Raw genomic sequence first — 26,454 nt, 5'->3', positions numbered from 1 at the left:
AATGTTTGGAAAGGATGATAAGATTACAGAAGCTCCTTTTCTTGAATTTTATGTTCAGGAAGAAAAAAGTAAGTTCGTTAGATTAAATCAGTAAAGTTAAAGGGACTTCATTGAAACTTCTCTAGAAAGAATCATGATATACCACATTCAGGTGGAAGAAACCCACTCTGTATTAGGAATTTTTTATTGTGTCAAGATTTTTGTGGAAAACTCTCCGGGTCTAAAATAAGGTATACTACTTTCATTCTTTTCCATATGTAACACAACTGGAAGGTGTATCTTTTACTTTTGTATTTGGCCTATGCTACTTGGAACTGCAGCTGGGTTCTGAGAAAGATCAAATTTATTGTAAATAGTTTATGGATATGTTTGTGGTTCTGACTATTGGTGAAAGAACACGGCACAGATTAAGATTTGAAAAATAAAAATCTGGGGATAATGTATACTAGAGGAGTAGGCTTCTTTGGTTGATAGTTGGCTGTTTGCTTTTCTACACAGGGTAATTCAGCTTTTTATAAGAGCCCAGACAGTTTATATTTTCTATCATCCCTGCCACATGTTTAGATATAGCCTAGAGTTGGCATGATGAAGTTAGCTCATGGAAAATGAACAAGAAAAAAAAAAGGTTAAATTCCAGGAGGTATAAATTCCCAAAGAATACATAATGTATAATTGACCTGTTTCTTGTACAAAAAAAAAAAATAATAATAGACATGATAATAATGCCTAGAGTCGAGTTCCAGAATGCAATTAAAATCCTAGTATAAATGAATCAGTGCTGCATTTAAACTGATCTATCACCCAGGGAAAAGCCTCAGCCATGGGGAATGTGATTCAGTCACATGGATGGCAATTTCAGACAGCACCTTTAGCTATACCCTTTCTTATTCCACTTTTAAGCACATAGAGTTTAAGGGCTGGTTTGAAGCACTTCATACTTCTACAGATATTCGAATGTATAATTCTGAAGGTGAAAATGCGGGACAAAATTGAGATTATAAGATTATACTCTGTATTCCAAGTTACTCACTGTATTGGATTACCACTTTTTTATAATGGGAAAGGTGATAATGCATGTGGAGCAACACTACTTGACAGTCAATAAACTGCTCTTACTGTTCCATCAACTTAGAACTAAGTTACTAAGAAAGTTCTTGGGAGGACTAGTGGAATATTGTTACTTATCTTGGGGATGTAATCTGTAAATACATGATAATTAAAAAAATGCCAACTTTTCAGGGGGAGGTATTATCTCAAACACACACAAGGCAAAAAAAAAAAAATGTGAAATTTCTTTTGAATTCAATAACACTCGGGAAATAATGACCATGGGTTGGATTAAACCTTGGAAAACTCAGAGTAATCATGACCATTTATAAACATTTTCAGCTAGGGAAGTATGCGCATGTCTACAAATGTTTAATGGTGACTAGAGGCTTGCTATTTTATTTATATCTCAATCCATAAATGAAGAAAACAAGTTGAACAATGTGTGGCTCTAGGTTCTTACCCTGAGCATATTGATACTGGTAGATTCATACCTTGAGCATTTTGCAGCTACGGTCTCAGGGTGTCATTTGCACAAAAACGATGGTGCTCCAAAGAAGCAAAAATAGTTGGAGAGATACTTCATAATTTTGCTGTGACTCTGTTAGCATATAAAATTACTCAAAAAAAAAAAATCACTGAGTTCATAGAAAGAGTTGCATGTTCCAATAATTACAAAAACAGGAACAGTTTATTTCCGGTGGAAACAGCTTTTCCTCAAGGAGTATCTCTTCTTAAGTGTCCTTTAAAACACATTCAACATTCAGAAGAGACCATTTGCAGCAGACATTTTACAGGGTTGCTTCGGCTTAGCTACACACACACATGCACAGAAGAAAGAGGAACGGAAAGAAAAGACAACTGCTTCCCTCAGAAAAACAAGCACTTTTTCCCCCTGGTGTCATGTCTTTGGATATGTACCGCCTTGGAGAAATGTATAAATCATTTTTATACATGGAACTGCCTTAGAAAACTAGAGATTTTCGTACAAAGAGATCAGTTTGCTGAAAGAATACCCACGTGCCATTGTTCTGAGTTACTATACATACACGAGAGGAACTTACAAAGGAGCCCTGCTTTAGAGTTACTGATGTACACCAGCAGAGCGGGCTTACAACTTCTCCAGGCCTGAGTTACACTTAGTATTACAAATAATATTATAACAATGCTGAAAATACTGATACAAAACAGCTTTAAGATGATATTTCCAAAAAATACCCCTCCTTTTAAAATTGAACTGTTGAATCCAGGTTTTCTTTTTGAATGTTTCAGCTTTAAAAAAGATTTTTCAAGAAAATACTAGTGTTTAAAACATCTCTTAAAATGTCTATTAAATGACAGATTTTCTTAAATAGACTATATTTTTACAAAGCATAATTCAAAAGTCTATCTTTCAGAAAAACAAAACTATAAACTCCAAAAGTCCAAATCAAAAACATTATTTGTGATACATAGTTCTTCCATATCCTGGGAAAAAATCCTTGATTATTTTATCGTGCTAATTTATTTACAGACTTCAAATATTCTAGCAACACACACCAACATTCAGGACAAATGAAGCTGAATTCCACAATTAATAATCATAGTTTTTCTATCATTTCTTAAATATTGCCCAGACCAAAATGTATATCTGCGTGAATATTATAGCATCTAAAGTAGAGTGGGAATTTTAGATAGCAGTCTCATTCAGCCAAGCAAATTTCTGTGTGTATTGTTCTCTTTTGGCAGAATTACAAACACACAAAGAAAACATTTGGCAAACATTTATCTTGATGCACATGTGTCTTCCTTCGGAAAACCAAAATTAAAAGTAAAACATTTCCACTAGGCTCTTGACTCTTACCAATTCTAATCAAAGTGTAAAAATGGAGCAAAGTTTAATAGTTAGAGCTGGGAGGAAATTTAATGGCTTTTCCCCAAAGGATAGAACTTTAATCCATTTTTGTATTAAGAGATGCATTTCATACACAGCTTTAATTTAAGCAGATTAGTCAGATGCCATGCTAAAACTGCTATCTCAATTTCCCTTTATTCGTTTCATTTGTACATGCTGATGGAGTCTGTCTGTTAGAGAATGCAAGGGAAACATCATGCAGTAGGTATGACAATTTCAATTTGCAGGGACTATGCCTAATATGGATAAAGTTACTAGCTTTTATTTCTGTATAAGAAAATTGCAGCCCTGATCCTTACTGTTTTAAAACTATTTATTTATTTAGTTCTACAGTTGCGTGCAGCTGTTATTAATTAAACATAAAGGAATTATTTAGATTTATTGATCATCTCATGTGCACTTATGTACAAAACATATTAGGCCTTGTTTGTTAAAGAGAAATATTTCCCGTGAAATGAGTTTTAAACATTTCTGTTAGAGATTTATTTCTGAGATCAAACTGCCAAAGTTCACATATATTTACTTTTTCTTCTAAATCTAGATGACTGAGTTGTCAGAATCGTGTATACTGGGCTACCAAGAAACTGACTTCCTGTTCCTCAACTCATCACATAAAGCAATTGATACATAGTGAGCAAAATTGGACATACATAAAAATAAGTAAAAATGTTAAAAATACAAGGAAAGTGAAATAAAATAGTTTTCTTAGAATGACCCATCCTTCAGATTAAAAAAAAAAAATGCTGATATTGCCATGACAGTGACTCAGAATATAACATGTCACGCTTTATGCATCATTTGACAAAATTCACCCAACTTTACCACCTCACTGTGTTATGTCCTACTACTTCAACAGCCATAGCAAAACGGAAAGCAAAAATTTTCAAAGATCAGAGCTGTCATTCTCTATTTGGATAGCAATTACTCAGTCTGAAATCCTTTGTGAACCAGTGTGAACTAAACATTTAGAGGATAAAAGAAATAGCCGTATCTCCCTTAAGAGTATGGCAGGATAAGCTTGAATGTATGTAATAGAGAGGCAGACGTATCTCTAGGTTACATGCAAGCAAGCTTCATTCTTCAAATAAATACACATCAAATATAAGACTTTAAAATCCTTCTTTTCTTCTCCTTCTATTAACTATGTAATTTAAAATTCTTTACAGTTCCTTTATCTATTTATTCCTCACATCTATTTTCACAGTAACACCATTAAGTGAACAGAGTGCTATTTGATATTATTACCTTCTGAAACGTCAATGCATATCAGTGACTGATAAAGATAAATAAACTATGGACTATATAAACCAACAAGATGGTCCCATTTATTATACATATATATAATAAAGTCTTCAAGGCTACCGAACCTAATTCAATTAACATGCCTGAACCCTCATTCTAAAAAAAAAAAAAAAAAGTGCACAATTCTTTGTTTATAACTAAAAATAAGTAGTAAGGATATGACAATTTAAACATGAGCTATGCACGAGAAACACTAACCATCCTTATCCTACCAAGAGACAGGAATAGGGTGATTTAATTATCCATCCTGCTGGCCTAGAGTTTGCAGCTCAGTGGTGTGTAAATTGTGGTGGAGAAAAACATTCTTTCTGCTGTACATGTGTAAAGAGATTGGCCCTCTTGGTGGCTGTCCAAACCTTCCTGTAAAGGTCGAATGTTGTCGGGCCACAGTAGCTTGGTCCTTTGGTTTCTCTGAGAATGTGGAAGGCCCTTCGGTCTTAGCTGTTGGCTTCAGAGAGTTCTGCCCTACGGTGGCTCGTAAATTCTGGGTGACCTCTGATGTGAGGGTCTCATAAGTTCCTCTTGAGTGTTTGATAACTTCCACTAGTTCCTTGTCCTTCAAGAAATTACTTAAACATAGACTTGATAGTTGACAGGTCTTACTTTTGTAGGGGCTTGTCTGATCAGCTGCTGAGTATCTAAAACGGTCCTCGGTGGGAGTATGCATTGCTTTTCTGTCCCTTGTGCTGAGACTTTGGCTCACAATTCGATTTCGATATGTAGCCTACAGTAGACACAGAAAGGAAAAGATGTCTAAAAAAAAAATCCATTCATAGCATACATAGAATACAGAGTGGTATTTTTACATATGTGTACAAACCCCTAAATTTTCAACAAGGCTTAAAAAAAAAAAGAACATAATTCATGAGATTAAATTTCCCAGTGCAATACTGCTACAAATAGTGGTTAAATGGATAATTTACTATAAAAGACATTTTTAAAATATTTTTTGGAGCAGTTTTAGTTTTACAACAAAATTGAGAGGAAGGTACAGAGATTTCTCTTACACCGTCTGCCCCACACATTCATAACCTCCCACCATTATCAACATCATTCACCAGAATGGTACTTTTTCTTTTTTTTTTTTTTACCAGTGATGAACCTACATTGACATATAATTAAAGTCCATAGTCTACCTTAGGGTTCACTCTATGAGCTGTACCTTCTTTAGTTTGGAACAAATTCATATGACACTTCTCTATTATTATAATGTCATACAGAATATTTTCACGGCCCTAAAAATCCTATGTGTTCTACTTAATAATCTCTCCCCTTCTCCTCTGATCCCTAGCAACTACTGATCTGTTTACTGTCTCCACAATTTTGCCTTTTTCATAATGTTGTATAGTTGAAATCATACAGTATTCATGTAGTCTTTTCCTATTTGGCTTAGTTCACCCAGTAATACACATCTAAGGTTCCTTCATGTCTTTCTATGGCTTGATAGCTTATTTCTTTTTAGTGTTGAACTAAAAGGCATTTTGAAATTTGTTTATCTAATTTCCTAAATTTGAATTCTATAGTTTTATCTGAGAATACAGATTATTTTACTGCGTAATGCACATCCATATATGAGGCCATTAAATTTTTGTTGGATTTAAAATACTATACTTATTTAAGCATATGCTAAGAGAGTTTTAGAATTACCAATATCATGATTTGTGTCAGCAAAATGGTAACCTAGAAATTTAAGGAACTAAAAACAAAGTAACTACAATGACCTAAGGAGAACTATAGAGCACTTAGAAAAATTTCAGCAAGTGTTTAATTTAGACTTTTGGTTATACTTTGTTAATCAGAAAAAATCAGGTCCAAGAGTATATACTCTTGTATACTCTAATGAGAGAAATACATATATACTCTTGTATACTCTAATGAGAGAAATATATACTCTAATATACTCTAATGTATACTCTAATGAGAGAAATAAGACATAGCTCATTGAATCATGCTACAAAGAAAGCAAAGAATCACTGACCTCTACCTCTCAAACTAATAATACATTGAATGTTAATTAATGGAAGTTAAGTAAAAGAAAGGCAATGAAAATGAGGAAAAGGGGAAAAAATATTTTCCAAAGTTAAAAAAAAAAAAAAGAAAGCAAAGATTACATGCTGGCACCAGAACTCCTCTTGAAGAGAGCCCTATCTTTGTTTAGAAAAATACAGACATAGAAACTGACAAGTTGACTTATGGCTCTAGAGGCAAAAAGTGAAAGATTTATTGTTGCAAAGAAGGAGGAAAGAGAAGAGTATAGAGTACACTGTGGCAGTCAACTGATACAAAATGTGCTGAAGGAGCCAATGAAAATTTCTGCATACTCGACATCTAGATGGTGTCGTTTTACATATCTAACATTTCATCATTCCCTAGAAAACCATTTCTCTAAAAGTGATCTCTATTTTGAGCCCCAATTTACTTATCCAGTTGTCATCACTTTAATTAATATATTTGACATAGAACCAAACAAACTTGATTTTGACTCTGAAACTTTTACCCAAATATCCTTTTTCTCAATAAATGGCACCATTATCAGGCCAACACCTGGAGATTATCTTTGCTTTCTCTCTTTTCCATATGTCCCTTTAAATCAAGGTCTTACTGATGTACTGCAAAAATCCAACCTCAAGTCATCCACTTTTCTTATATACACCTTATCTACCTGACCCAGTTCGCTGACACATATTAAGCATTTAAGAACCACTGAAAAAGTTTATCTGCTTAAAATAATAATACATGATATTTATTGAATGTATATTAATGCCAACCATTCTTCTTATACCCTTACATATTTAATTTTCACAACAGTCTTTTGAGGTAGCTTCTATTGTTCCTATTATAGGCATACCTTGAGATACTGCAGGTTCAATTCCAAACCACTACAATAAAGCTAATATCACAATAAAGCAAGTCAAATGAATTTTTTTGGTTTCCCAGTGCATACAAAAGTTATGTGACACTATACTGTAGTCTATTAAGTGTGCAATAGTGTTATGCCTAAAAAAACAATGTACATGTCTTCATTAAAAATATTTTATTACTAAAAAAATGTTAGCCATCATCTGAGCTTTCCAGGAGTTGTAATTTTTTTTTTTTGCTGGTGGAAGGTCTTGTCCTGATGTTGCTGGCTGCTCACTTATCAGGGTGGTGGTTGTTGAAAGCTGGGGTGGCTGTGGCAACTTCTTAAGATAAGACAATGAAGTTTGTCACCTTGATAGACTCTTCCTCTCACAAATGACTTCTCTGTAGCATGTAATGTTGTTTGATAGCATTTTACCCACAGTAGAACTTGTTTCAAAATTGAAGTCAACCCTCTAAAATCCTGCTGCTGCTTTGCCAACTAAGTTCATGTAATATTCTAAATTCTATGCCGTCACTGTAATAATTTCACAGCATCTTCACCAGAAGTAGGTTCCATCTCAAGAAACTTTATTTGCTCATCCGTAAGAAGCAACTCCTTATACATTAACGTTTTATCATAAGATTTCAGCAATTCAGTCATATTCTAGTCTCCAGTTCTGATTTTAGCTCTCTTGCTATTTCTACTACATCTGCATTTACTTTCTCCACTGAAGTCTTGAAGCCCTTAATCATCCATGAAGGTTAGAGTCCATTTCTTCCAAATTCCTGTTACTGTTGATTTTTTTACCTCTTTCCATGATTCATGAATATCCTTAATGACATTTGGAATGGTGAATCCTTTCCAGAAGGTTTTCAATTGAGTTTGCCCATATCCATCAGAGGCATCACTTCGATAGCAGCAGCTATAGATTTACAAGATTTATTTCTTAAATAATAAGACTTGAAAGTTGAAATGACTTCTTGATCCATGGGCTACAGAATAGGTGTTGTGTTGGCATGCATAAAAGCATCAATCTCATTGTATATTTCCAACAAAGCTCTTGAATGATCAGTTGCATTGTCAATGAGGAGTAATATTTCAAAAAGAATCTTTTTTCTGACAGTAGGTCTCAACAGTTGGCTTAAAATATTCACTAAGCCACATTGTAAACAGATGTACCGTCATCCAAGTTTTGTTCCATTTATAGGGCACAGGCAGAATAAATTTTTTATGTTTTAAGGGCCCTAGGATTTTCAGATTGGCTTCAATTTAAAGTCACCAGCTGCATTAGCCTCTAACAAGAGAGTCAACCTGTCCTTTGAAGCCAGGCATTGACTTCTCCTCTCTAGCTATGAAAGTCCTAGATGGCATCTTCTTTCAACAGAAGAACTATTTTGACTACACTGAAAATCTGTTGTTTGGAATAGCTACCTTCATTAATTATCTTAGTTAGAACTTCTGGGTAACTTGCTGGAGCTTCTAAGTTAGCACTTGCTGATTCACCTTGACCTTTGATGTTATAGAGATGACTTCTTTCCTTAAACTTCATGAACCAGTCTCTGGTAATACCATATTCTTCTTCAGTTTCCTCACTTCTCAGCCTTCATTGAATTAAACAAACTTGGGGCCTTTCTGGGGATTAGGCTTTGGCTTAAGGGAATGTTGTAGCTGGTTTGATCTTCTATCCAGACCACTAAAACTTTCTCCATCTAAGCAATAAGTATATTTCAGTTTCTTATCATTCATGTGTTCACTGGGGTAGCACTTTTAATTTCCTTCAAGAACTTTTCCTTTACATTCACAATTTGGCTGTTTGGCCCAAGAGAACAAGCTGTCAGCCTATTTTGGATTTCAACATGTCTTCCTCACTAAGCTTAGTCATTTCTAGCTTTTGGGTTAAAGGTGAGAGATGTGCAACTCTTTCTTTACCTTGACCACTTAGAGGCCATTGTAGTGTTATTGCCATAATTTCAATATTCTTGTGCCAGGGGATAGGGAAGCTCAAGGAGAGGGAGAGCGTCAGAGGAGTGGCTGGTTGGTGGAGCAGTCAGAACACACACCGCATTTATCAATTGTTTGCCGTCTTCTGTAGTTGCAGTTTGTGGCACAATTTCAACACTGATAAGAGAGCACCATAACAAATATAAAAACAATGACTATTTTGAAATATTGTAGGAATTATAAAAATGTGACACAGAGACACGAAGTGAGCAGATGCTGTTAGAAAAATGGTGCCCATAGACTTGCTCGATGCAGGATTGCCACAAGCCTTCAATCTGTAAAAAATGTCAAGTGTGATAAAACAAGGTATGGCTGTATATTGATGGGAAGATGGAAGCACAATGAACTTGTATCCTACGGATAGTGTGGGATAGACAGTTTTCTTGATTTAATACCTGTTAGTGGCCTCCCAGTATTCCCATGGGAATATTGCTAAAATGTATCACATTTTAATAAAATACATACAGAACAATACTATAAATTCATGCTTGAAGATTATTGTTACTAAGATGAACCTCCTCAATTTTCTGTAAAACTAAAGCATATTAGGGGATATCTTCAGGGTGTCCTTATACTCAGGGATTTCAAGTTGAGATATTTTGTTAAACACGTCTTTTCTCTTTTAATATTGTCTTCATGTTTGTAGTAAACTGCTACTTTTTTACCTTTTTTTCTTTTATTTTGATTCTAGTGTAGTTAATATACAGGGTTATATTAGTTGCAGGTATGCAATATAGTGATTCAACAGTTCCATATGTTACTCAGTGTTAATCAAGGTAAGTATACTCTTAATCCACTTTACCTACTTCACCCATCCCCCCTACCTCCCCTCAGGTAACCATCTGTTAGTATTCTATAGTTAAAAGTCTGTTTTTTGGGTTTGTGTGTCTTTTTCCTTTGTTTTGTTTCTTTTTTTTTTTTTAATTTTTTTATTGTTATGTTAATCCCCATACATTACATCATTAGTTTTAGATATAGTGTTCCATGATTCATTGTTTGTGCATAACACCCAGTGCTCCATGCAGAACGTGCCCTCCTCAATACCCATCACCAGGCTAACCCATCCCCCAACCCCCTCCCCTCTAGAACCCTCAGTTTGTTTTTCAGAGTCCATTGTCTCTCATGGTTCTTCTCCCCCTCCGATTTCCCCCCCTTCATTCTTCCCCTCCTGCTACATTCTTCTTCTTCTTTTTTTCTTTCTTAACATATATTGCATTATTTGTTTCAGAGGTACAGATCTGAGATTCAACAGTCTTGCACAATTCACAGCGCTTACCAGAACACATACCCTCCCCAGTGTCCATCACCCTTAAATTCCACATGAGTGAGATCATATGGTACTTGTCTTTCTCTGACTGGCTTATTGTGCTTAGCATTAAACTCTCTAGATCCATCCATGTGGTTGCAAATGGCAGGTTTTCATTCCTTTTTACAGCTGAATAATATTCCATTGTGTGTGTATTATATATATATATCTTCTTTATCCATTTACCTGTGAATTCACACTTGGGTTGCTTCTATAATTTGGCTATTGTAAATAATGCTGCAATAAACATAGGGGTGCATATATCACTTCAATTTAGCATTTTTATATCTTTTGGGCAAATACCCAGTAGTCCAATTACTGGATCACAGGGCAGTTCTATTTTAAAATTTTTAAGGAACCTCCATATTGTCTTCCGCAGTGGCTGCACCAGTTTTCATCCCCACCACAATACAAGGTGGTTCTTTTTTCTCCACATCCTCACCAACACTTGACTTCTGTTTTTGATTTTAGCTATTCTGATAGGTGTAAGGTGATATCTCATTGTAATTTTGATTTGCCTTTCCCCAGTGTTGAGCATCTTTTCATATGTTGGCCATCTGAATGTCTTATTTGGAGAAATGTCTGCCATGTCTTCTGCCCAATTTTTATTTGGATTGTTTGTCTTTTGGATATTGAGTTGTAGAAATTCTTTATATATCTTGGATACTAATCCTTTACTGGATATGTCATTTGCAAATATCTTCTCTCATTCAGTAGGTTGCCTTTTAGTTTTGTTGGTTGTTTCCTTCCACTGTGCAGAAGCTTTTTTTAATTTTACGTAGCCCCAGTAGTTTATTTTTGCTTTTGTTTCTCTTGCCTCAGGAGACCTATCCAGAAAGACGCCATTACAGCAAATATGCAGTGAAATTACTGCCCCTGGTCTCTTTCAGGATTTTTATGATTTTAGGTCTCACATTTAGGTCTTCAATCCACTTTGAGTTTATTTTTGTGCATGGCATTAAATAGTGGTCCAGTTTCATTCTTTTACATATAGCTTTCCACCATTTGTTGAAGAGATTTTTCACATTGTGTATGCTTACTCCCAGTGTCAGGTTAATTGACCTTATAATCATGGGTTTATTTCAGCACTTTCTATTCTGTTCCATTGATCTATGTGTCTATTTTTTGTTCCAGTACTATACTGTCTTCAATATTACAGCTTTATAGTATAACTTGATGTATGGAATTGTGATACCTCCAACTTTGTTTTCTTTTTCAAGGTTGCTTTGGGTATTTGGGGTATTTTGCAGTTCCATACAAATTTTAGGATGATTTGTTCTACTTCTGTGAAAAATGCTATTGGTATTTTCATAGGGATTGCATTAAATCTGTAGGTTGTGTTGGGTAGGTTAACAATATTTGTTCTTCCAATCCATGAGCATAGACTGTCTTTCCATTTGTTTGTGTCATCTTTGATTTCTTTCAGCAGTGTTTTATACTTTTCAGAGTATAGGCCTTTCACTTCCTTGGTTAAGTTTATTCCTAGGTATTGTATTATTTTTGGTACAATTGTAAATGGGATTGTTTCCTGAATTTCTCTTTCTGCTCCTTCATTATTAGTGTATAGAAATGAAACAGATTTCTGTACAATGATTTTGTATCCTGCAAACATACTGAACTCATTTATCTGTTCTATTAGTTTTAGGTGGAGTCTTCAGGGTTTTTTATATAGAGTATCATGTCATCTGCAAATAGTGAAAGTTTTACTTCTTCCTTACTGATTTGGATGCCTATTATTTCTTTTTGTTGTCTGATTGCTGCAGCCAGGATTCCCAATACTGTACTGCAAAACGGTAGTGAGAGTGAACATTCTTGTCTTTTTCCTGACCTTAGAGGAAAAGCTCTCAGTTTTGTTTTGTTTTGTTTTGTTTTACCAATGAGTATGATGTTAGCTTTGGGTTTTTCATATACGGCCTTTATTATGTTGAGATATGTTACTTTAAACCTACTTTGGTGAGGATGTTGTACTTTGTCAAATGTTTTTCTGCCTCTATTGAAATGATCAAATGATCATATGGTTTTTCTCCTTTCTTATTAATGTGATGTATCACATTGATTGATTTGCAAATATTTAACCACACTTGCAACCCAGGAATAAATCCCAGTTGATCATGGTGAATGATTGTTTTTAATGTATTGTTACATTTGGTTTGCCAGTATTTTGTTGAGGATTTTTGCATCTATGTTCATGGGAGATATTGGCGTGTAGTTCTCATTTTTGTGGTGTCTTTATCTGATTTTGGTGTCAATGTAATGCCAGCCTCGTAGAATGAATTTAGACAATTTGCTTCCTCTTCTATTTTTTGGAAACATTTAAGAAGAATAGGTATTATCTCTTCTTTTAATATTTGGTAGAATTTGCCATTGAAGCTGTCTGCTCCTGGAATTCTGTTTGTTGAGATTTTTTTTTGATTACTGATTCAGTTTCATTGCTGGTAATCAGCCTGTTCAAATTTTCCATTTCTTCCTGCTTCAGTTTTGGTAGGTTATATGTCTAGGAATTTAATTTTTTATGGTTGTCCAATTTGTTGGCCTGTAATTTTTCATAATATTATCTTACAGTCCTTTGTATTTCTGTGGTATTGGTTGTCCTCTTCCATTTCCGATTTTGTTTGAGTTCTCTCTCTCTCTCCCTCCCTTTCTCTCTCTCAATGAGTCTGGCCAGGGGTTTATCAATTTTGTAGATTTTTTCAAAAAAACAGCTCCTGGTTTCATCAATCTGTTGTTTTTATTGTTTGCATTTGTTTTTAGTCTCTATGTCATTTATTTCTGCTCTAATTTTCATTATTTCATTATTTTATTATTATTTTATTATTTCCTTCTTCGGGTTTAGGGTTTCCTTGTTCTTCTTTTTCTAGCTTCTTTGAGTGTAAGGTTAGATTGTTTACTTGAGATATTTCATGCTTGTTTACTTGAGATATTTCATGCTTCTTGAGGTAGGTCTGTATTGCTATAAACTTTCCTCTTAGAACAGCTTTTGCTGCATCCCAAAGATTTTGGACCAGTGTATTTTCATTTTCATTTGTCTGTATGTATTTTCTCTTAATTTCCTCTTTGATTTATTACTTGACCCACTCATTGTTTAGTAGCATGTTATTTAACCTCCATGTGTTTGGGCTCTTTCTAGATTTTTTTCTTGTGGTTGATTTCTAGTTTCATAGCCTTGTGATCAGAAAAGATGCATGGTGTGACTTTGAATTTCTTGAATCTGTTGAGACTTGTTTTGTGGCCAAATATATGATGTATTCTGGAGATTATTCCATGTGCACTGGAAAAGTATGTTTATTCTGTGGTTTTAGTATGGAATATTCTGAATATATCTGTTAATCCATATATATTCAAAATAATTATTGATAGATATGTTTTTATTGCTATTTTGCTACTTGTTTTGTGGTTGTTTTTGTAGTTTTTCTCTGTTCTTTTGTTTCCTTGCTCTCTTCCTTCACCATAAGTTGGCTTTCTTTAGTGATATACTCAGATTCCTTTCTCTTTCCTTTTTTGCATATCTATTAGTAGCTTTTGATTTGTGGTTACCATTAGGTTTAATATAACATCGTATATAACTGTCTGCATTAAGTTAATGATCACCTAAATTTTAGTCCATTCTTTACTCCTCTCCCCACCATGTTTTAAGTATATATTATTATACCTTACATCCTTTAATTTCGTGAGTCCCTTGCCTGGTTTTTCTGGATATAATTATTTTTACTGCTTTTATGCTTCCTGCTTTTCTTACTCTTATGTAAGGTCTTTCCTTTCCACTCAACACATCCCCTTTAACTTATCTTGTAGGGCTGGTTTAGTGGTGATGAATTCCTTTAACTTTTGTTTGTCTGGAAAACTCTTTATCTCACCTTCTATTCTGAACAATAGCCTTGATGGATAGAGTATTCTTGGCTGCAGATTTTTTTTTTCCTTTCGGCACTTTGAATGTATCATGCAAAGTTTCTGCTGAAATATCAGCTGATATCCTTATGAGATTTCCCTTGTATGTAACTGTCTTCTTTTTTCTTGCTGCTTTAAAACTTTTTCTCTTAATCACCACTTTTTGCCATTTTAATTACTATGTGTCTTGGTGTGGCCCTCCTTGGGTTGGTCTTGTTGGGGGCTCTCTGTGCATCCTGGATCTGGAGATCTGTTTCCTTCCCCAGATAGGGAAGTTTTCAGCTATTATTTCTTCAAATAAATTTTCTGCCCCCTTTCCTCTCTTTTATTCTGGGATCTCTGTAATGCAAATGTTATTATGTTTGATGGAGTCACTGAGTTCTCTAAGTCTAATCTCATTTTCTATATATATTTTTTTATCTAACCTGCTCAGCCTGAGTACTTGCCATTACTCTGTCCTCCAGGTCACTGATTCGTTCTTCCACTTCCTCTATTCTGCTATTTATTCCACCTAGTGTATTGTTAATTTCATTTATTTTGTTCTTCATCTCTGATTGGTTCTTTTTTTATCTTTGTTAAGAGTCTCACTGATGTCCTTGACTCTTTTCTCAAGCCCAGTGAGTATCTTTATGATCATTACTTTAAATTTTTAATCAGGCATATTACCTATCTCTGTTTTGCTTAGGTCTCTTGTGGGGTTTTGTCCTATTCTTTGATTTGTGACATATTCCTCTGTCTCCTTATTATGTCTAAGTCTATGTATTTCTTTCTGTGTATTAGGAAAGTCATCTATAGCTCCTATTCTTGAAAGTAGCCTCCTTATGAAGAAGAGGTTCTATAGTGCTCTGCAGTGCCGCATCCCATTTACCTGAATTTGGCATTTCAGGGGTGACTCTAATATGTAATGCCTGTGCCCTGCTATTGTGGCTAAGCCACATTTTCCTTCAGTCCAATTGTCTGCAATGGCTCATTTCTTGATGTAGGTAGTGTTTGGTCCCTGTGTTAGCGGACCAGTCTGGGGATGCCTTGGGCTTGAGTTGAATCAGACCAGATGTTTGCCAGAGGTGAAGTAGCACTAAACTGCAGGGTACTTTCCCCATATTGTCACCCAAGAAACTTTCATTGTTGAGCAGGGCTTACAATCAGAACAGCTGTCTGCCCATAGACCTCTGCTGGGGCCACCATCTGACTTGTATATGTGTTTTCTTTCCCTCTCCCCATGGTAGGAGTCACTTTGGAGTGGTCCTGGCCCATATTGGGGCTGCTTGCACACAGCCAGGCTTCTGGCTCCCATATGAATGGGCTCCTGTCAAGAGCAATTGGAGGGGGTGGATCCTTGTAGGAGAGGTGCCCAGTGGCACTCCTCTCCTCCATGAGAGGGGATGAGCCACTGCTGCTGGGACTGGGCCAGCATGGGTAGATCAGCAAAACATGTGTGTGGGCAGGGCTCACAATTTTTACAAGGTGAGCACCACGGGTCTCCCCCACAGGAGACCTGCTGCTGCCACCACCACAAATGAGACCCACAAAACATGTGGTCAGGACATGCAGTGGTGTTAAGTTATGTGCTGGTCTTCTGGGAGAACAGACCAGCAGTGCTGGGCCTGAGGCAAGCCTGGCTGGAGGGGGTAGATCCCCAAAATCTGGGGACAGGGACACGGTGTAAGCAAGTTGGGTAGTGAATGTTAGTGGTGTGCTGGTTCCCACAGGTGGCCATGTGTTTAACCTGGGGTGTAAGGGAGGGGAATGGCACCTCCAACTCCTTTGTTCCTGGAGGAGTCTCCTTGTGATCTCTGTCCCTCTGGAGCATACTCCGATATTCTAGGTATTTAAGCATACTTAGAAACGTGAGCTTTCATTTTCTCTTCTTCTTTATGACTTCTGTAAGATGCTCACTTAACTGTTGAACAAGTTACCAACAAATCCACAAATTGTGCTTAATATCTGCATCCAAACTTTAGACACATTATGAGTGCTCTTTGGGAAATATTCTGAGGGAAAAAAAATCATTTGGGACAGAAAAGAGATATAAATTAATCATGATAATCAACAGTGGTAATGTTTCTTTTTCATTTCTATTTCTACATATGCTGCCTACGAAAGCAGGAAGGTGGGTGGAGACTTCATTTCTATTACTTTAACACTACATTTGTGGAAATAGTCATTATTTTCTTTATGTGATCTTTTTAACCCTCCTGACATTAAATTAAATATATGGTTTTAATAAAGACACATGGAAAGGGATCAAATAACTCAATCCTATAGGCAGCCTCAGTGTTCCTTCTCTGGTCTAATCTCTGACAGCTATAAAGATCTACCATAAAAATAAACAAAAGGAAGACTTTCACTCTTCATTTTTAAAGAAAAATGCACATTTAAATCATCTGTTCCTATTTGTTCAGCATAGTTCACTTTTGACATCTTAGACTTCCTTTTTTATTTTATTTTTTATTTTTTTATGATGTTCACCATTAACTCCAGGGCTCCTAGCCTATCTGGGAGACTGCACAGCACCGGGGCTAATGGCATGATTTTGGGTAAGACATATGTGGATTCATTTATTCACTTGATCAATGTACTGACTACTACTGAGGGCAAGATATTCATTACATGTTGGGAAACAGTGCTGTGTATAAAAGAACTGGCTCCTGCCTTTAAGCAGTTTAAAGTTTAATGGGAGAATCAATCAGAATCAGAAACTTTTGTAGCTAAGTGACTATGGCAGGTTACTTACCTTTATAAGTCTCCAATCTCCTCATCTATGAAAGGAAAATTTATATTCATACCTGTATCTACATGCAGGATTGTTTTTAAGATTCAGTAAACTACTGTGTATAAAATACCTAATATTATAGCTGGAACGTAATTAACTTGATGACAGCAACACTTAAAACAATTATAATATCAAAATAAAGTGAACAACAGACCTAGGAATTACTTTGATGGATGCTCATTTCATCCTTGAGAAAACAAACCACTTTGAACACCTCTTAACTTAAAAAAGCAAAGTAATTTATTCCAGAATATTCAAGTAATTTCACATTTATTGCTGTAGTTTGGTATCCTAGAACAGACTCTGAGACAAATATCTGAGACAATAAAATAAGTTTTTTGAAAAGCATTCTCAAGCCAACACCTGTGGGGGAATGAAGACAACAGAGACTGGCAGAGGATGAAGCTAAACCCTATTTAATTAAACTATCTCAGGTGATGATACAGGCAGATGTAAAGCTAGGATGACTCCTCATAGTTGCCCTCAATTTAGGCAAATGGTTGAGAGCCTTATACTCTTGTTCAACTAGTTATTGGACATTGACAGTCTCTGAGAAGGTGGTGTAACCTTAAGTAAGTAGGTTTTGTGCTTTTGCTTTTGTTTTTTGTTTTGTTTTTGCTTTTGGCTTTTTTGTAGAGGAGAAAGTCTCCAAGAGGAATTTATTTAAATGCTATCAGCTGCCAACTTTAGATCTTGAAGAAATGAACATTCATTCCTTTCTCTTCCAATTCTACATTCAGAATATATTTTGTTTTACATATTTTTGGAACATGTTTAGACAAACATAGGAAAGAAACCCTTGATTGAAAATACATAAAAATATTTTGGCACGTAGATATGTATTTTTGTTACCCTGGCCCATATGGAAATAATTTCCTCAAAATGCTGTTAATTGATGTTAATTCTTTCTGAAGCTCTTGGGATCACATCCTTCAAAGAGAACTTTCAGTACATATGCCTAGCCACATTATTCTCAAAACTGGATTAAATTAAGCTCACATAATTGTTAGTTCTTAGATGTTTTAGTTATCAAACAGCTATTTTATAACCTATCCTTAGACTTCCTAGTAGATGATTAGATGGCAAATTTAGTCATTAGTCAAGTGTGAAGATTATAATAGAGTCAGTTCTTTATTTCCCTATAATTTTTCTCTCTCATTTCTTCACTGGAGCATATACTCTGCATTTCACTGAATTACAGATGACAGATTTTAAAGCACATTATTTTACATACCATTAAGAAAGGAAAAACAACAAATAAAACACATGATGCTAATTAAAAACAAAAACCATATTAGTTTCCTTATTACAATTGCTGTGACCTATTAATCAGTCACACCAGCCTCTCACTGTATTTTCTTCTGTCTTCAGTTCCCTTTCTTAGGTTTGATAGATAGTCCTTTTGCCATCCCAAGCCAACTAAAATATAAATGTCTTAAGGGCATGGACTTTGCCTGTATTGTTCAATGCTGAATCCACTGTTCTTAACAATGTCTGGCATTTACTAGTAACTCATTAGTACTTACGCAGTTCATTTTTTCCCCATGTGTCAACATGACAAATAGAGACACACTTCTTTGGCCAAAACCAGGGCTATGAAAATTCTCACATTAAAATATCTTTAACTCCTTATCTTTTATTTATGCAAAATTTGTATTTAGAAATGCAAAGAAAATGGTCAGAATCTTTTCTAATTTATAAAAGGAATAAATTTTGGTGCTTTAGTAGTAATAGCAACATATTAAATTATAGACTCAAAAATGACTGTGACCCATTTGACATTGGCCTAGTAACCTGAAGATCGAGTAGGTCATTTCAGTAGTGCAGAATATATGTGATAAAGGCACGAGCTGAGTCAGTATAATAAATATTATATATAAGTATATAATATGATAAACAATATAATGAATGAATGACAACTTTATAAAACATATATTTAATTGCAAATATATCAATATATAGATCTAAAGGCAAAAAGTAGAAACTTTCAAAACTGTGATGTCAAGAAACCAACCTATGTACTGTTAAATGTGATTACATACACGGAAAGTGTTTCGAAAGAAGTTATGTGCAGATGTTACTCATGAGTAAAATACTAAAATTATAAGTGGCTTGAATGTATTTCCATTTTCTTTACGTTTAATTGCTTTAATTGTTTTATCATTTAATCCCAAAATAATCTAGATTGCATCTTTTTTTTTAATGTTGCTTATAAATCCTTCTTTTTAATCCCGTGTGAGCAAATTCCCTTCTAAAATACAAACCAGAATACTTTTCAACACCTTTAAAGAATGGTGTATACTCAGATTCCCCATTGTATTTTCAACGTAATCTTGATCTTTACTATTATTTTCTTCTATCTAGTTAGCCCTGGAGACTATCATAAGGGTCTTTTTCATACTCTTTCTGTAATGATCTTTGTAAACTCTCTTAAAGGTTAAATTAGCATTGTGACACATCTTAGAGAAGAAACAAATGAAAATGTTCTGTACGTATTCCTCTTTCCATTGAAACATACACCTTAAGGGAACCTTTCTTGCCTAACTTTTAAAGGATGGGTTCTATGGTGTTTCAAACAAATCCTGTGCTATCTATAGAATCTGCTATTGAAAGAGACATAAAGATTTTTCTTATTAAACTCCACCAAACTATTTTCTAATTTAGTTTTAATGAAGCCTATAGTTGCCTTAACCATGAACCTATTAGACAAGTTAAAAGTTGTATAAAATAATTAAAAATTATACCAAGGAAGAGGCAATACTAGTATTTATATCCTTGAAAAAGCTTTCTTTGACTTTATAAAATTCCCAGCAAGCCTTGACTCTTGAACAAAACAAAACAAAATTAATGTACAGCAATATTAAAAATGCAATAAGGTAGTGATGAGTGTTTTCAAGACCTACGTGATATCTAATGGTGAAAAGATCTAGGGTTGGAAGGGATTTCTACATATACTAAACTCAAGAGACATGTGTTCCATAAATTTTAAAAACTTACAAAAATGACTAGAAGGCAGAAAAATCTCAGATTTTATTTATTACAGTAGTCCCCCCTTATCTGCAGGGGATATGTTCCAAAACTCCCAGTGGATGCCTAAAACCATAGATAGTACCACACCCTATATCCACTGTTTTTTTCCTATATGTACATACCTATGATAATGCTTCATTAGGCACAGTAAAAGTTTAATAACTAATAATAAAATAAAATTATAATATGCTATAATAAGTTATGTTAATGTGGTCTCAAAGTATCTTACAAAGTATCTGTCCTTATGATGACGTGAGATAATAAAATGCCTATGTGATGAGATGAAGTGAATTGAATGACATAGGCTTGTGATGTACAGTTAGGCTACTACTGACTTTCTGATGTTATGTCAGGAGGATCATCTGCTTCCAGACTGTGGTTTACCACAGGTAACTAAAACCAGGATAAGAGAAACTGGATAAGGGGGTCTGCTGTATTTTTCATCTTAGTTAGAAGATTTTATTATACCCCTTTTAATGATGAGGAAATGGAAGCCCTTATACTTACGTACTTAGGAGGATTCCAGGGTTGATGGAGAGCAGAATGCGAATTAGAGCTCAAACATTTGGATTTCAGAATACGAGCTCTAAACCCGGGTTTTCTCCACCTCAGCACTATTTATATTTGGGATTATATAATTTCGTATTGTAGGGCGCTGCCCTGTGCATCACAGATTGCTTAGCCACATCATTTGCCTCAACCTACAGATGCCAGTAACACCTGCATTCATTTATAACAATGGAGAATGTTTTCAGTCATTTCCAAATGTCCCCTGGAAAGCAAAGTTAGCCCCAGTTAAGAATCACTGGCCTACGCGATACTGCTTCCCTAAATCAGACAGATAAAAGTGACCAATGCTGTTCCTCTCAAAAAAGAAAAGCCATATATTTAAACAACTGTCCTCTTTAAGAAATCATTTATAGCCATTAGGGTGAAATTAACCTTTTGTAATTGTTACTATATTTTCAAAACACATATAATGCATAGTATATGCCAGATACTCTTCTGGGCCCTTAAAATTACTAGTTTTTTTTTTTTTTAAATATTAGCTCATTTACTAAACCAATGTAGTAATAAATATCAGAAGCATTTATAAACATAGACCCTCCTCAACAACAGCAACAAAAACCATACACAGTATGGTGCAAAAAATCTAAAATTTTCTTCCTTCTGGCTAACCAAGGAAGCGTTAGGATTCCACTATGTCTAATTTGGAAGCACTTCACTCAGTGATCCAACAAAGGTTTTAAAAAAATAACTTTTCCTCCACATATAGGGAATGAAAGAATGTTAAGAAGTGTCATGAACTACTTAAAAAGCAAATTACCCTTTAGATTTTTCACCACATAATTCATTGGTATAAAGTAAATCAGTAGACATAAACTGTGCCTCTTTATCAGTGACAACCACTGAAGTGTCAGTATAAATCCAAACCATACTTATTAAAAACAGATAGTCCTTTTCCTGTTGTCATTGAGGAATAGAATTTCTGAAGCATTTACAAATACTAGGACATTTCTCTGCAGAAGTTTTTTGGCACATTGCTGAATCTGTTTGTATCCTTAGATGTGGAATCTGTTTTCAGTGATAAAGAAGAATTTTGTTAAAGGTTGCAGAAATCTTCTACCAGAGAGAGACTGTATACACAAGCAGTTACTGCTTTGTAAGCAGGAAGCCTTCTAATGAGTTTCAGTAATAACCAAAAAGAAACATTCAAAAGGTCTGGCAAGCAAGACCTATATTTTGAGATTGCACAAATTACCAAAAGGAAATTGTCTAGAGTTAAATTACCTTTCCTGGCTCAACCTCACTCCTAAATTCTTAAGGGGATAGTAAATCCTCCTGGTGGGCATTTAGGATTCAACCGGGGTTAGAGGACAGGCGCAAGATAAGCAAGGTGAAAGTTAGTAAGGTCGGCTAAAGGCCGAGTTCCCGAGGCAAAAAAGCCACAGCATCTCCCCCACCCCTTCACAAGAAAAGTGAAACAGTTTTCCCAAAGCCAGTAGGCATATGCTTGACTCTTCTGTTTATAACTAGAGTAAATGAACTCTGGACAAAATTAAATCCTGAGAAACAGTAATGAGTTTTCTTCAAAACGAATGCGTGTGTGTGCACGCCCGCACGCCTGCTGTAACCCACTCAGTGTAAGCAATTCTCCTTAGTTAAAAGGTGATGTAAACGAGAATTGGAGACACTGCTTATAATAGCAATAATATATATGATTCGTAACTCAATTCAGAAGAAACCTAAGAAAGTATAATTCTGTACTACTGATATTGCAGAAAGTATGATTTCTAAATGAAAAAGATGTGAGGGTTTAAGCTAAAATTATATGTCTAAGGAAAATGAGTAGAAAATAATTTTTATGTGCTTGTGCAAGGATACACAATAATGGACAATTGTTGGGGATTACTACAGCAACAACATGAAGAATGAGTCTCTTCTATACACACCCAGATCCAGATGCCCAATATCTAGCATATCTTAGATGGTACAATGTTTCTTGAATAAAAGTAGGCAAAAATAATAAAATTATTTGTGTGAATAAGTGAAAGGCTTTGTAGTCACTCTCTGTGGCTTTATAAGATAGATAGAAGATAGAAAGTTTCTTGTATCCAATAAATAAATTTATGTAATTGATCATATGTAAATATACCATTATATATTATATATAATTAAGAATAGAGCCTATAGTTTATTCCTCTTGTTTCCTAGTATTTATTAACATGATTAAATAATGTGAGCCCTAAGTTTCTTGCTTAAATGATTCTACCTTATGAGTAACTTTACCATATAAGCTCTGCCAGGAGACTTCTAAAAGTAAGATATTGTTTACCTAATCTATGTAATAACATAGAAAGGGAGTAAAATAAAAAAAAAATAGCAATTTAACACTGCTCATTTGTTTCATATCAGTATAATGTAAAGCAAGTCACTTTTAGAAGTAAGTTTGACTCACTGAATAAAGACAATACGTAATTACATTATATAATTTGGGGGGATACTATAAATAACAAATACAATTATAGCATCTTATCTATTGTATACTTTAAGTGTTATAAATTGTTTTCATATAAACTGTCCTAATTTATTCCTGTAATTGTGCATTAAAATTGGTTTGAAATACCTCAACTTCAATCTACAGATGGAAAACTGAAGCTCTAAATAATAATTGGCTTACTCAATATGACTCGGTATATAAGATCTGTGAATTCTAAGTTTTACATTCTATGCTGTCTCTTTATCAAAAAATTAAATATCCTTTCTCAATAATTTTATTGGTACTATAAACTCCTCTTTGTGCCAGTTCCTTTAAGTTTATTAAATACCACTGGTTCTGGATTTGCTTTATTACACAAAATATACCTAGACCCTATGCAGAAATCGCTTTCAGATAACTTTAACATTATAAATTGTTAGTCACTGAAACCTTTCTAATGAATCAGGTTATCAGATTATTCCTGAAGAAGGGGGTTTGAAAGGAATCATAGGAAGTGGAGGTATCGAGAAGATATGGATAATATGTAAGAAGAATAATGTTGAAGAAAAGGGAGGCAGGATGTAGGTAAACAAGAGACCTCACTTCCCCACCCCGCACACACACAGAATAACCGTCAAAATAGTTAATGTGAAAGAACTATTGCCCTAGGGATACCAGATCACTTGAGTGTCTCCCTGGATTCACTAAGCTATTTTTCACAATATTCTATCACTATTTGAACTTACATATTTTGGTTCAGTTAAATCCAGATCAAAAAAAATATTCAGGATGTACTTCAAAAGTGATTTTTAGGTTGTTAGCCACTTTGTTTTAGCTGTGACTGTATTTTCCTTCAGTAACATCCACAATTTAAGGTAGACTAAATGTCATTTAAGAAAATTCAGGGGACATATATGGGCAGTAATATGAAAACAAAACTTACATCTTATGCTTGATGGTTGGTGACATAATACTATTTAAGAGTCCTTTAAAGAATTTACATCAAAAGAATATTACAAACATGTGTATGGAAATACAATGGATGCAGGATGGTTGAAATACTACTCATTTTTATCTACCATCTGATTTTCTGAAATTCTTTTATATAATATAAATAAAGAATAAGACACAGCAGGGAATAAATTCTGGTATGGAAAGTTATGGTCAGGATATCATTACCTACAAGTTAGAGCCAATTTTTAAAAGAAGCATGGAATTTTTTTTTTAAGATTTCATTTATTTATTCATAAGAGACAGAGAGAGAGAGAGAGAGGCAGAGGGAGAAGCAGGCTCCCAGCTGAGCAGGGAGCCCGATGCGGGACTCGATCCCAGGACCCCGGGATCATGACCTGAGCCGAAGGCAGACGCTTAACCATCTGAGCCACCCAGGCACCCGAAGCATGGAATTTCAAAAATACATTCTTTCATCGTGTAAAAAGTTGAACCTTGGAGATGAGAGATTTATTTAATAATAGCAATTTTTCAAATAACCAACAATTTTTTCCTACTTAGAATGTTTATGGGTGTTAGAAACACTACAAAAAAAAAATGACCATTTCAAAATGTAAAAAGAAATTCTAATGATATTTTTTTCTTTTGAAAAGTCGTTTTATCAAAGCAAGTCATTTTCTTTATAAACTCAGACTAGCCTCAAAAAGTCTGCTAACAAAGAGAAAACAGATGGACCACCAGCTTTAAAGTTAGTCATCCTTAAAAAGATACAAAATTGACTTAAATAGAAATAAAATCAACAACGCACAAAATGTAAGGAGGTGAAACAAACTGCTAAGTTCTAAAAATATTGTCAGTTATTTTTATTTTATTAACATCATTTTTGTTATTAATTTCAAATCTAACCTCTTGCCCATTGAAAATATGAATATTTTCATTTTGATTTTTATTTGGTAATAAATAATTGAAGATAGAGACTGTAAAGTTTTTATAAGGAAACCATGGCTAGAGTTGATAAAGGACTTACTTGCCCAAGATTATAAATATTACTCATAGCAGTCAACAACTAATTCCAGATATTCCCGATTTCCCAGATCTCATTGTTTAATGTTTCCATGCAGAACCCATCAACTTTCATTTTAATGCATAGGTACAAGATATTCGTTTGATGTAAGAAAAACAAGGTCAAAAGGATTTCTGTTGGAATAATTACTTATATGTTCCAGCTATTATGCTATATTTCAGCAACACTCATGAACTGTGGATATGGAGATAGAGTTGTATCTCTTAAGTTTGAGGGATAAAGAGGGTGCATAAATAGAAAAAATTCTTATAGTACAAGGAAGGCATTTTGTTCTGAGTTGAGAAAAAAGGTCAAATGGTAAGCATATAGTGATGGAGATTATATATGTATGCACTGGACTTTGCAAGCTGTGTTCTGTACAATAGGCTGTAATGAAAAATGACAGGAAACAGGATGTGGGTATAGGGAAAATCTATCTGCATTCCTTAGATGAAGTTGTCTAGAAGTAGAAGGAATAAGTCTTTACCAGCTATGGAGTTGATGTCTCATGCATTTCAATAGAGGCTATATTGGAAGGTCCAGATGTTAGAACTGTAAGGCTGAGGTGAGTCCTGGCCATACTGATGGTGGTTTTTATTCTAATCAGGAGATTGGCAGATGCTAGTGTAGGTGGCAAATAAGTTTCTAAGAAAACTATTCAATACATTGTACATGCACTGTTCTGAACGTTCTTAATAATTCTCTGCAATCACTGTAGGGAAGCCTCAGAAATATTAAAATCTAAAAGTAGTCCTAAAAAAAAAACAAAACAGTGCATCTCCCATACCAACTTTGTTATTATTTCTCATTCTCTGTGATTCTTTCTGCCTTCACTATTTATTTTTTCATACATCCACTCATAGGGAGAACCCGATCAAAATAAATTCAGTGGAAAATACAAAGAAATCAAATATAAAATCTAATGTTTAGGTACTTCCTTTTGCCAAAAAAACTAAACTACTAATTAAAATATAAATAATAAAAATAAATAAAATACAATATTAAGTCACTAAAACAATAATATTAAAGTATCTCAAGTCAAGAAAAAATTTAGTGAAAAAGGTTAAAACAGCACAATTTCCTTTTTTTTGGTTGTGATTTTCTTTTTTATTGAAGTATAGTTAACAACAATGTAATATTACTTTCTGGAGTGCAACATATTGATTCAACAGTTCTATATATTACTCAATGTTCATCACCATTAAGTATAGTCACCATCTGTCTCTATACATTATTATAATATTAACCTTATTCCCTATGCTGTACTTTTCATCTTTGCAACATACTTTGTAACTGAAAGTTTGTACCTCTTAATCCATTTTATTCGTTTCTTTTGTTTTTTGTATTCCACATATGTGAAATCATATGGTATTTACTTTC

At 34.4% G+C, this 26,454-nt stretch overlaps 1 protein-coding gene across 1 annotated transcript in view; it reads right to left on the bottom strand.

The window, feature by feature from the left end:
• Positions 1 to 2,409: 2,409 nt before the first annotated feature.
• CCSER1 (coiled-coil serine rich protein 1) overlaps positions 2,410 to 26,454 on the bottom strand; it is a 1,392,827-nt gene continuing 1,368,782 nt past the window's right edge. The window contains exon 14 of the mRNA XM_078068968.1: positions 2,410 to 4,967. Coding sequence (XP_077925094.1) covers positions 4,882 to 4,967 — 86 coding nt within the window. The 3' untranslated portion in view covers positions 2,410 to 4,881. The remainder of the gene's footprint in view (positions 4,968 to 26,454) is intronic.

Source organism: Halichoerus grypus, chromosome 3, assembly GCF_964656455.1.
Source record: "Halichoerus grypus chromosome 3, mHalGry1.hap1.1, whole genome shotgun sequence".
Classification (NCBI taxonomy): Eukaryota; Metazoa; Chordata; class Mammalia; order Carnivora; family Phocidae; genus Halichoerus; species Halichoerus grypus.
The sequence above is the reverse complement of the archived record's forward strand: the minus strand, read 5'-3'. Positions and strand labels throughout refer to the sequence as shown.